Source organism: Grus americana, chromosome 3, assembly GCF_028858705.1.
Source record: "Grus americana isolate bGruAme1 chromosome 3, bGruAme1.mat, whole genome shotgun sequence".
In the NCBI taxonomy this organism is placed as follows: Eukaryota; Metazoa; Chordata; class Aves; order Gruiformes; family Gruidae; genus Grus; species Grus americana.
The window spans coordinates 91,986,907-91,999,670 of NC_072854.1; the positions used below are offsets into that span (position 1 = coordinate 91,986,907).

Below are 12,764 nucleotides of genomic sequence, written 5' to 3' on the forward strand. Positions count from 1 at the left end.
TCAGGGGATCAGATGCTCTCTACCCTTTAATGGCTTTAGGATAACACTGTGCCATCTCTCCATGCTCTCACGGAGCCTTTGGGCTGGTCTTGTGTCAAGAACTGCACTGTTGCAGAAGCAGCAGGATCTGCTGTTGCAACTGGTGCTTTCCAAAGTTCAATCCCCGTATGCTCATGCTGAGAACGGGCACCATCACTCTGTTGGTGGGATCAGGAGCAGGGTCTCTGCTGATCCCAGATGGTCAGAAGTCAAGTGCTCCGGTGCAGTGGTTGCAGCAACATTCAGCATGGGAGCTGCTAAACCTTTCAGATCAGCAGAGGATGTGCTCTGCATCAAGCGTCCACGTAGCTTGCAGCTGGGGTGCATACAACTGTCCTGCCACCAAAGCATCACAGTTTACTCTGAGCGAACTCCAGTGCAGTATTCAGGGCTCCCTGCATGCCCTTGGCGTTTCCACTGCCCTTAGCGACGACAGGAGAGCCTCCCGCCTTCCCTTCCATCTGCGCACAGACAGCCACGGCCCAGTCAGCAGCGGAGAACGCAGGGAGGCAATTCTGGGGAAGAGACACAGAGCAAAGTCATTTGGACTGTGGAGCACTCTGCAGTCTGGATAAAGAAAGGTAACAACATCTTCTCCTCACCCAGCCTGGGCCCTCACTAACCCAAGGCAGTCATGACTGAGGGACTGCAAAGGCTGAGCTTACATGTTAATGCTGTGTCTTGCCCCTGGGCAAACATGGCCTGGAGGATCCAGGGATATCTGCCCAGCAGAGACTGAAAGCGCATCTGGTCCCAGCACAGTCATCTCAGGTCCTACCCCTATGCAATTAACCACCAACATCGGGCAGAATCCCAGGAAAAGCCTCAACTGGAACCTGCTGAGCCTTTGCAGGCAGGTTCCCCGTGTCACTTCTTACCTTGGACACCTGGCAGGCACAGAACACCTCACCAGAAGCCTGAGGACTGAGCAGCAGGACTGATGTGCCAGGAGACTTGTCACACAGCTGGTTCACTACCTTCATTAGGATCTAGGAGAGACAGGGAGAAGAGGGGTCAGGCTATAGCAAAGTAGACCGGCATGCAGCAGAATATGTGCCCAGCAGCTCTCTCTTACTGTATGCAGCACCTGAGGTATCGCTGGGCCAGCAAGCAATGTGGATTACTCACTGAGAGAGAATCAGCTGGGACAGTATCAATGATGACAGGTTGGTTGCAATGTTTTGCTAGCACGCTTTGTGCCTTCTCTTCAGCCTGGAGGAGGAAACACACAGCACTTGAGGGGCTGCAGGTGGCACACAGTGGGCTGGATGTATGTTAGCAAAAGTCAAAGTAAGACTGGCAGACTGAAATCTCCACACAGAGACCTCTGCAACCCTCTTTCCTCAAACGCAAGCAGAGATGAACCCTTTCAAAAGTGGAATAGACAGTGACCCATTTGGTCCCCAGCTTCTCTCCTGGACCTACACATCGCTGCATGTCTCAGGAAGGCTCCTGTGGCAAGATGCTCCTACTTTCCAGGGCAGTTCTTACTGAGAACATTAAGTCACCAATAAGCATTTCCAAAGGGTTTTTAATGTAAATTGGCAGAACAGAAATGCAGTGGGAAGCCACAGCAATATCCATATGGCTGGGAGAAAGGCTCTGTTCTGCCACTGCCTTACTGCAGAACCTTGTAAAGCCCTGTCAGGGCCATCTCATCTTCTCCATGTACAAACAGGGAGGTGATGTGTATCTGCCTGCTGGTGTTTGCCAGAAGCGCTGATATGAGGCTCTCCACCTTCGCAGGCAGAAACACATGGGGATTTTGCAGGTGCCAAAAGCCCAGTCATTCACTGCTATTTTAAAAGACAGCCCTGGTTAATGCCAGTGAAATCAACCCAACAGCAGGCTTGTGTTGCACTGTGTGTGATTGTACCTGCTTTCTCCCACCTTCTAACAGGATCCCAGTGACTGAGTGGCTGTGAAGCATGAGAGAGACACCAGGTCCACTTGTGTACGCCACACAGTGCTATTAGCAGGCTGCAGCAAGCATGCTGCTGCCAAAGTACCTGCTGCACCTCCAGTTTCTTGATGGCTGTGTTGGCTGTTCGCTGTAGTGCTTTGAGGATAGTCTGTAGTTCTTTTCTTTGCCACTGGGGCATTGCAGTGCTAGCCACCACCTGCAAGACAAATTGCTCTGTGAGGACACTAAACTATACCTAGAAATAAACTACTAGTTCTCTGGGAGGTCAGGCTGGAGCCTGGCCTCTTCCCAGACCCTCCCACACCCCTATGTGATCAGTCCAGCCAGTCACTGTGGTGTGTAGCTTTCTCTTTTCAGCTGGGTATCTAAAGCCTGGGGAAACACACAAGGACCCTTTTTCATTGCTTTACCCTCCCTCCCACTGCCTTCTCACATTCCCACTGCAGCAAGTCATCTGCAACAGAGGCACCTAAATACTGGTTGAAATCTTTGTGACCAAAGTAGCACCAGCAGGTAACAACATGTCCTTGCTGTTGACCCATGGTAAGATGTGAACCCGGTAAGGAAGAAGTCATGTGCCTCAAGCGTATAGAGCCCTCTCTGGGATCTTTCTGTACAGGAGTGTAACCCTTACTTTGGTCAACTGGCCCACTTCTTTGGAGAGGTTCTGCATCTCAGGAATAGAGGTACTCCTCTGCTTCATTCGCAGGGAGACAGAGTCCACTTCCATAGCCAAGCACTGGCCTACTTCCCGGGCCTGGAGAGAGAGAGAACGCTTCAAATGCGGCAACAGAAAGAACAAGCAGGGACAGAGAAACTGCGGGGGCAGCAGGGTCATAAACACTGAAATGCTGCTCAGAATCCAGTGGGAAGACACCTACAGAGGCTTTAAGAATGACTGTCCTCAAGAGACTCTGAAATAGAACATTCCTCTCTCGATTTGCAACTGACACTAAACGGTTGCACCCAGGGGACCAAGCTGTCATGCAGTTACGTTTCCTCAGTATCTCACACCAAATCATCAGGATTTCACTGAGAAAAACTTGGGACCCTCATTAATTTCTCAATGCTCTTTTTCATTGGCAAATGCGCTCTTGAAACTACTGACTGAAGAAACAAAAGAAACACTAAAGAAACCTAATCAGCTGTTCAAGCATATTTCCCGAGTTCAGCTGATCTTGGTGTATTTCTTATTGCTTTCCCCAACACCATTGCTACCATTAATTAAAAAAAAAAGCTAATACAAGCTTTTTTCACCAGTGACAGTCCTTATGGTTTGGAGCATTTCCTTCCTGCCAGATCTTTGCTCCTGTGATGGTCCTGCAAGACTTTAGACCAGGACAGCAGAGAGTATGTAAGAAAAACTGTGGACAATGAGGACTGCTCTGCATAGCTAGGATACGCATCCCTTGTTTCAAGTCACTCCCTCACGCCTGCAGTCTCCCTTGGCTGATTAACACATGCACGCAGCTCCTCTCAGGGGCTTTCCAGGTCAGCACTTCCAGCAAAGCATGCAGATATGCCCTGCAGCTTTTCATTCCTCTGCACCAAAGAAAGCCTTGCTAGGGACACTGTTGCACAGGGGACAGCCAGCCAAAAAAGCAACAGATTTGCAGGGGTGGGCTTTGCCTTTAGTCTTCCCAGTTCCACTGACAGTGAGTCACTCTCCTCTGACTGCAGCCTTAAAGGAAGCAGGCAAGGCTGTGGGGCCCCCAACACTTCCAGATATTCAAAGCACAGAGCGATCTCATGGACACAATAGTAAGCTGCTTACTTTTTATACAGACTCAGCCAGACCAGAACAACATTTTAGCAGGAAAAAGACTACAGAAAAGAAGCAAAAGGGCTGTAAGAATGAGGCCAGAGCCCTTTAATCATAAAGTGCAAATCCAACTGTGATAGGCAGGAGGTGAAACCAAAGCACAAAGGATGACACCTTTAAATACCTACCTGGAGACTGACGTTTATAGTCTAGAGGCTTCCTGATATTTTGTGCCAAGTTCCTATCTTGGAAAAGGGGTCTGAGGGGAAGAATGAAGGTCAAGGAGACAGGAGACTAGAACAGGGGGGAGTGGAGGTGAATAGTGAGGGATGGCAGCAGAGCTGTGTCCAGGGGCAAAGGAGGAAGCCAGATCAGGGATAGCAGGGAGGCTCCAGCCAAAGCAAGGGGAAGCTAATTGTCTAAGCAGGAATCTGTGGAGTTGGGTCCTTCTGGCGTTGCCCTGACACGGCAGAAATCTCAGTTTCCCTTTTCTTACCTGTTTGGCTTGTCCCCCCGTCACTGCAATGACACGGCTAATCCCTTTAACAAGCTGACGCTCACTGATGATGGCCAAATCTTCCATAGCTCCTGTTTGTAGGAGGTGCCTGCAAAGTCACCAGAAAAGAGGAAAGAAAACAAGCTACTCTTAGAACAGAAATCAGGAAGCCTGCTTTCCTTTCAGGCAAGTCTCAAGTCTGGCAGTCCTTCCCCAATCCCAATGGCTTCAATCCTTTCCCACTCCTAAAATCCTGATGGCACCCTGTCAGGCAAGAGACAGCAGAGTTGAGGCTGCTCCAGAGGAACCTCTGATACCTGCCCAGAAGCCAGGCTGCAGTCGAATGGCACGTAACAGCCAAGTTCTGCTTTGCGTTCCTTTCCTTCAGCAGTGGAATGAGTTGGGATTTTTCTTTTCTACTCAGCTGCTACTGAGCCTTGTAGAAAGTAATTTTTTTCTTCAACTCCATCACTCTCTTGGCAGGCCAGTAGACTCCAGTTACAGGGTAGGTGTGAAGTCAGAGAGCACTGACAACCTCCCCTTTCCTTCTTGGCTATTCAACACTGGATATGAAAACAGTAACTCTGTCTCAGGTTCTGTTACCACAAGTAATCATTTCAGACAGCATCACAAGAATTGATCATCTCTACTCCTATGCAGTTTCTTGTCCCTCTACTCCCACAAGAATGATATCATGACTAGAAACTTGCTCATTTTCAGCTGTGTCTGCTCAACAGCCAATTTGTTCCTGGGTTTTTTGGTGTCAGCATTGTCCTAAGATTGATTATATCTTCTTCTACTCTTATTACTGCTAAAAGCAGAAGAGGGTGAAGACAATTAAAATTATCAGAGCGGTCTCAAGATCTCACAACCATCTCAGAGTCTTCTGCTGGGTCCTCAGCCCTCCTGCAACCCCAAAGCCTTGTAACTCTGGTGTGACCAGGGCCACACGCCCCTTTCCCACACTCTGCTGGTACCCTGTGGCTTCCAGGTTGGTTTCAGACTATGAAACAAGGAAAAATGCTTTGCATTTCCCTGAAGTTTTCTCACCATGGGACTTCCAAAGCTTTATAACTAGCCCATCCTGTCCTCTTTCAGGTGAGGGAACTTAGTTGCACAGGGACAGGAAATGGAACTTGCAAGAATATCTCTACCTCAGCCACCAGTGCCCACAAAAACACCTTCTGACTGCAAGTAAAAGTCACTTACGTCCCACAGCAGAGCTCCACAGAGGTCTGCATTGCAGCCTCAGAGTCGCAGGTCAGCACACTCTCCACAGGGACCCCCAGGGACACTATCCTCACTGGATCTGGATACCCCTGACAGAGGAGACAGGGATCAGCAGCTAACAAGATAGTCCTTCAGGGGCACTTACAGACTAACTACATGGCTTCAGGTCTTTGTCTCCCTTTCCCCCTATTCTAGAGTAGCCCCAGAGTCAGGGGCAGCACTGCTTCTCCCCCACAACCAGCCACCATGGGGAGAAAGAAACAACTGGGCAACACTGCAAGCTTTTGGTCTAAAGAAATGAGCAGAAAGCCTATGCATCACCAGCCTCCATGTTTTACAACACGGTGCTCCTGAGATCTCATCTCTGTCCTATTTTCCTTCCTGAGTTTTGGGAGTCAATTCCCTTACAGAAACCTGCTGTGTCAACATCTCTTGTGACCCAGATGATTCCTGCTAAAGGAGACAGCTCATGAAGATGTGCACTGCAATCCTGTCATACCTCATCCACCGCACGGAGTCCCTGAACTCTTCTTGCCAATGTGAGGGGGACCTCAGCCATATGCACAACCTCATTTCGTTTGATCACATCCTGGACCACTTGCTCCACTTGCTGCAGCTGCTCCACAGTCACAGGGCCCTGAGAAAGTAAATCAGCTGCCTTATGGAGAAGCTTCCTGAGAGGTACAGAGCAGAGGAGAGAGAACTGGGGAAGGGCCCCCAGGGAACTCAGCTTGGGCACACCAGACGTAGACACCCCCTGCATCTCATCTTCCCTACTCATAAGATGGAATTGTGAGCATCATGACCCTCCCACCTCCGCCTCCCATAAGGATTTTTGATCCAAGAGTGACCACCAAACTCGTTAAGAGAGACGCTGCAGTGAGCAACAGGTTACCAGGGCCAGTGCTCAGCCTCATCCAACAGCTTTCAGTCCCCAACCCCTCTCAACTGGATGACCAGCACAGACATCAGACACATGCCACAGCCAAGCTGGTGAATTTCTCAGAGGCTCCTTTACACTACCCAGGTCAGCCCTGTGTCCACTGGCCTTGCTGAATCCTTTCCTCTCTGACCCCCACTTATCCCCTCAGCAAGACCTCCTCAGTCAGGTCAATGCAAAGCAGAACTAGTCATCTCCAGAGGCCCAGTTTCATTGCTCAGATAAAACGTGACCTGTCTCTAAAGGTGCAATTATGGTGAGAGGCAAAAAATCCCTGGAGAGAAGGCCCGTACTGGGATGTTGGTACTGCTGAGATCAAGAAAACAGAAGTCCAGAGTCACCTTGGCATCGAAGTCAAAGCGCAGCCGCTCTGCTGTCACATGTGACCCTCGTTGCTCTGTGTTGTCACCCAGGACATGGCGGAGCGCAAAATTCAGCAGGTGGGTAGCGGTGTGGTTCGTCATGCAGGCCAGCCGCTGGGCCTGAAAGCACAGACAAGTTGGCAGGGAGCGGTGGTTCTCCACAGCTCAGGGGAGCAGCGGATGGCATGAAGAGATAAGGGAAAGGCTGCATGTGAGGGGATGGGAGAAGGTGGGGGAAAAAAACAATGGGTAGTACAGCTGTCAGATTAATCTATGTCACAGGGTAAATCTAACTTCTTTTCCCATAGGATCACCTCTGTAAAACAGCAAAGGGTAGGATGGATACTTCTGGACAGGCTAATGGCTCATAGAAGGTTAGAGTCACTTGTGAGGTCTTCTTCCCACTCCACATCACGATGAAGAACAGTCTCAGGAATACAAGAGACAAGGCCCTGCTGTGCCCGGGTTACTCAGGATGTCACAAGACTCTCAAAGCAAGATGAAGGCTAGATGAAAAGGTTAAGAGCAGCGAATTATCACCTCATCCACAAAGAGCTGCACTTGGTCCCCAGCACGCAGGGTTTCCACAGCAGTGACCTCATGGACCACATAACCACCACAGAGACGAACTGACTCTACAGGGAAGAGTATGTCCTGAGCAAAGAGACAGAAAGATGAGTTAGAACACAGGGAAAAATCCAAATACCTGTGCCGGGTTCCTGCTTGATCTGACTGGGAAACACAACTCCCACTGATCCCTAAAAGACAGGGATGGGGTGGGAAAAGCAGGGAAAAGCTTACTGTGAATGTAACCAGAGTGCCTCAGACCTTCCCTGCACCCAGTCACTCACTGCACAACATTTTGAGGCTGTCAGCTTGCAGTGGAGGGGCAGCAACACTACCCACGCTGATGAATTTTCCTAACAAGGATGCTTGTCCATGAGAAAATGGACAGCAGCTGCCAAGGCACCTGTCTCAGGCATCCAAGGTGCCATTTCTGCCTCACTGGACTGGCAACAGAAACTTGAACCCCGCTTCAGACTGGGGAGAAGTGCTGAGCAAGGCACTATCACATTCTGCAAGGCTAAAAAGGCAGTCTCAGTGCCCCGGGGGTGATTCTCAAGAGCTGGAATGTGGGAAGGAAAAAAAGCTGCACCCCATGTAACTTCCCAGGAGAGGGTCAAAGCTCTCCCTCTGGCAAGGTTGAAGGAACATGCTGCAGAAGCAGAGGTCCTCCCTGATGCTTTTGGGAGGGATAAGAGTTTTTGCACTGGGTTTCAGGTTGGACACTGCTTGCAGTCATCCAGAACTGGCCAGAGACAAGTTCCTCAGCTCATGGACTCTGATCATTGCCTTCTCTCTGCACTGCAACCCCAGCTGGCAAGTGCAACACACTGAAGGGAGACCCAAGAAGACTTTAGTCTTCCCCAGCTATAAGAAATTGCAAAGGGCTGAGAGAGACAGCCAGAGCAGCAAGTACACCTCTGAAGTTACTGCTGCTTCTCCCTCACCTCACCAACCCTGATGCGAAGCAAGGGAACTGTCAAGAGTCAGCAGCTTGCAAATTAACACAGTAAAACAGTCCATCACTCGAGGAATTCTGCCTGACATCAGCACCCATGGCAGCCTTGGGTTCAGACAGCAAAGGATCTTACCTGCTGTCCTAAACGTATCATGTAGCCTTGGTCAGAGGCTTGCCCACCCTGCTCTGCATAGAAGTTAGTCCTGTCCAAGATGACACCACAGCGTTGCCCTGCCCCAACCTCCTTCCGGAGAGACTGATCTCTGTACAGCATCAGAACAGTGGCCTGGCATGGGCTGAACTCTGTCAGGGAGAAGAAGATGGCAGCAATTAGTGCATACACCCTGTCAGATTGCAACAGGAAAGGAGGGGTCGCTTTCCCATGCCAACCCTGCCAACACCCTGTCTATAGTGAAAGCTGGCACTTCCCTTTGTCTTGGTAGGAGAGGAACAGCTATTGGCAGAAAAGAAAGGATCTGTTATTTGGAATTAAGTCACCCCTCGGGTACCTAGTGACAGACCTGCTGAGTAGCAGGTAAGCAGGCAGAGATGCCCAATCTGGCTCCACATAAGCCTGACAGAACAAGATGTGGCACAGACACATCTATATCTTGCTACACTGCAAGCTTGACAAACTTGTCTGCCTTCTATGAAGGGATGACAGATTTGGTGGACAAGGGATGACAGGGATGTCACCTTCCTTGATGCAGCAAACTTCTAACGTGCTCTCCTGTAGGCTCCCTGAAGTCAAACGTGGGTGATATGGACTGGACCGGTGGACCATAAGGTGGGTGTATAACTGGCTGGGCAGCTGGCCCCACAGAGACTTGCTCAATAGTTCAATGTTCAACTGATATTCAATTACGAGTAGAGCTGATACTAGGGCCAACACCTAATATCATTGATGACTATCCACAACAAGATGGGATGTACCCATATCCTGTTTGTGTATAGCAATGAATTGGTGGTGACTTGATACGTTGAAGAGCAGGGCTGCTTTTCAGAGGCATCGCAGCAGGCTACAGAAATGGACTGACAAGGGTCCTCAGGAGCAAGCTGAACACAAGTCAGCAGGGTGCCCTTGCAGCAAGGAAGACTGACTGAACACCAACATAGCCAGCAAGTCAAAGAAAGCAGTTATTCACCCCTATTTTGCATTTGTGAGACTATATGTACAGTACAGGAAATTTTGGTTGTACATAAAGAAAAAAAAAAAGCTTTTCATACTAAGAGTGATACAGAACAGGGAACAGAGAGGCTGTGGGATCTGTCCTTAAAGATACTGAAAATTTAAATGGACAAGGCTCTGAGCAACCTGATCCAACTGTGAAGGTGATGTTCCTTTGATCAAGAGACTGGACATCCAAGATCCCCTGAACTCGAATTATTCCATGATTTGGAGACTTCGGAGGTGGGACAGTGCTAGCTTGGAGATGTCAGCCAAGGTCACTGCTGGGCGCTTTTCCTCCGTTGGGCTCTTGCCATAGTATATATAGCTTGAATTGCCTCACTTGCTGCTTAGTGTGGGTTGCCACCAGCACACTGGGTAAGAGGGAGCTGGCTGTACACAGCTATCTCTAATTGTTTGTGACAGCCACACCACCTCTTACTCTCTGTGGTTTAGCTTTATGCTTTCCCTAGAGCATCAGCAACCCCAGTTACCCTAAATGCTAAAAAGACTGCACTGGCATCTAGTGGTCTGCCGAAGAAATACCAAGTGCATGGCTTTAGACAACTACCTAAACCCTTTGCATAATTATTCTTCATTCTTCCTAGCACCACACCCAGAAGCCTAATTGTTGGGGACAGACTCATCTCTAGCAGAAATCAACAGTCCCTGCTTCACCACGGCACAGTAATACCAACCCAGAGCTCACTGCCTTGTCACTAGCCCTGAGCCTTCCTGGGGACATACCAACAGCAATAAGAAAAGCATCTACTTTGGGATGAGGTACAGGGGCAGAGAAAAGATGCAACAGCAAGACAGACAGGTTTGAACCACAAACGACATGCTCTGCATGCATGAGGTTAGGCAGTAAAAGCAGTCTTTTGAGTGATTCCAGCACCCTCAGGCAGGGCTTGCCTTACAGAGGGGACCTGGCCACTTACCGTACTGCCCGTGCTGCCCAAGCGCGTAGGCGTACTTTGGAGAGTCATCAGTAGCTGGCATGTTGCTGCTCTGCAGCTGAGCCAGCGAGTGCACATCAAGGCATGTGTTTGTGTCCTCCACCCGTCCTGCCTGTGGGCCACCAGCCTTGCGCTGCAGTGGAGCAAAGGCACAGTTAGAGGGGAGATACCTGGGGGCACTCAAACCGGTAGCGGGAGCTATCAGGCTAGGAACAACTTCTTCCACCTTCCTGCAAAAGGCTTGTTTAGATCCAGGCTGATAGAGACTATTGCTAAACCTACCCCATTCCTTCAAACCACAGGTACTCAATAACGCCCTGCGCTAGTCCTGAGGCAGGCCATAAGCAACAGCTAACACAACCCTCCCGGCACAGCTTGCTGTGTAGCTGTGAAATTTCCAGGCCATTAAAGCTCAAGAGTAAGGCCTTGAGCTGATTACTGCATGGGGGAGGGAGGGCAACGCAAGTCTTCCAGCACTACGCAGACCAAGGAGATTTTGTAAACTCTTCATAAATCACTTGCAGTTTGGGCTAAGCTGGCTCTGTTTTGGGTGAGGAGTTGGACTACATGACTGGCAGATGACACTCCTAAGCTATATCATTCTTCTATAACCTTTACTCCAGCAACAGTCAGCATCATAAAACACTTCTACTGATCTGAAGAGAACCACCGGTCAATACTTCTCAGTCCCACACCCACAAGCAAAGGCACTGTGACCCCACTGCTGTTTCAGACCCACTTCCCCTTCAGGGAAAAGGCACGTGGCCCTGTGGTGCATCTGAAGAGCCTCAGCAGTGAAAGGAATTCTGCCTCCATGCTCACAGGAGAGAGGGAAGGCTCTGAATTATTCTGACGAGGCAAGTCTCCCTCTTACCTTCGCATCTTCCAGAGCAAGTTTGTTAAAAGCAGCTGAATCCAAACTGATTCCCTTTTCTTCAAGCATCAAGTCAATCAGATCCAGAGGGAATCCCAAATTCCCATAGAGAGACCAGGCTACTTCAGCTGTAGGACAAAAAGAAGGACATGAACCCTGTGTGAATGCAGAAAGCGAAGGCATCTCAAGATCTGCTTGGATGGGACCAGTCTAGTACATGCCTTGGTAACTGGATTCACCCGTGTTGTGTGCAACCGCACTGGTAATGGGGAAGGGAAAAGAAGCCATGCAGTTGTTTTTTCTGGGACTGAGTATTAATGATGATCCACAGCCCCGTCCCTGCTAAAACTCAGTGCAGCACATCTAGACAGGCAGCTGCACAAGTTGGGTTCTGAGCTCCTTCTTGCAGCTGTGTCTTGTAAGGATCTAGTTAATCAGTCAATAAAGCAGCAAGGGAATGTTTCTAACTTTCCTGGTGCCTAGTTTGTTGTGACAACAAAGTACTAGAAAACAATTACGATCCAGAGAAAGGAGCAACATCTGCTCCCCTGCCTGGGGCTAGAAGGTCACTGAAAACGTGGGGCAGGCAGACATCCACCAGTTTTGACTGCAATGCTTGTGAGGACCTGGATCAAACCATCTCTAAGTGCAGCTTGTCAGAGGAGGGAGACTCACCTGGGAAATTAGCAGAGGGCTCCATCTGCTGCACTGTCCGCTCAATGATGCGCCTCCCACGCTCGAGGGAAGACAGAAAAGCAGCCTCATTCTCATTAATGAGATCCATGATCTGCCCAAGGATCAGAAGAAGGGTTAGCCACAACACCTCAGGGAATTCCCCAGCTCAGCCCAGCCCTGCTACAATCAGCTCAAAGCAAATCAAGCAAGTGTCTACCAGGGATATTGCGTCTGCTTGAACCAGCCTTTTTGTTCTGTAAGTATCCATCACAACATGGCTCTGATGTATTACTAAACAGTGCCAAAGTCCTTGTGCCTCCTGTCACTATTCCTGTCGAGGAAATATTGACCATCCACCTAGGAAAGGCTGGAGGCTGCCAAATGCTCCCTGTCAGACATTCATGCCTGTGACCCAATTAAAATTGCATGGCTGGAACAGCCAAAGAAATTCCTCGTCACAGTTGCTGTCAGCAGAAGCAAGCCGGGACTAGCCTTAAATCACCAATCCACTTTGGATAAAGGGTACCCAGGCTAGCACAGGTTGTACTTGCACTCCACAAAAGAGCCACTCTAGCTTTTTTAGAGAAACAGCTGTGTTATATCACCACAAGCAGTCCCTGGTAAGGATCTAGTAGAGCTCCCACAAGGAAATCTACCACAGATACTTCTTGTGCCCAGGATACAAACGTGTTCCCAGCACATCTCAGCCCACCCATGACAACATGGTTATGGAGGAAGCTATGCAAACTCCTCCAGCCAAGTCCCAAGGAAGGACTGACTTCTGATCCTGACAGCAGTGCCTCACAAAGATAA

The 12,764-nt window shown here is 49.5% G+C and overlaps 1 protein-coding gene across 2 annotated transcripts in view; it reads right to left on the bottom strand.

The window, feature by feature from the left end:
• The window catches only part of AARS2 (alanyl-tRNA synthetase 2, mitochondrial), a 17,593-nt gene continuing 4,829 nt past the window's right edge, over window positions 1–12,764 (bottom strand). For both annotated transcript variants that reach the window (XM_054821771.1, XM_054821772.1), the window contains 14 exons: window positions 11,952–12,063; window positions 11,277–11,404; window positions 10,385–10,535; window positions 8,409–8,578; window positions 7,294–7,407; window positions 6,733–6,873; window positions 5,951–6,088; window positions 5,431–5,540; window positions 4,222–4,330; window positions 2,598–2,720; window positions 2,049–2,159; window positions 1,168–1,251; window positions 918–1,028; window positions 1–554 (listed from right to left, as the gene is read on the bottom strand). In XM_054821771.1, coding sequence (XP_054677746.1) covers window positions 390–554; window positions 918–1,028; window positions 1,168–1,251; window positions 2,049–2,159; window positions 2,598–2,720; window positions 4,222–4,330; window positions 5,431–5,540; window positions 5,951–6,088; window positions 6,733–6,873; window positions 7,294–7,407; window positions 8,409–8,578; window positions 10,385–10,535; window positions 11,277–11,404; window positions 11,952–12,063 — 1,767 coding nt within the window. In that variant the 3' untranslated portion in view covers window positions 1–389. The remainder of the gene's footprint in view (window positions 555–917; window positions 1,029–1,167; window positions 1,252–2,048; window positions 2,160–2,597; window positions 2,721–4,221; window positions 4,331–5,430; window positions 5,541–5,950; window positions 6,089–6,732; window positions 6,874–7,293; window positions 7,408–8,408; window positions 8,579–10,384; window positions 10,536–11,276; window positions 11,405–11,951; window positions 12,064–12,764) is intronic.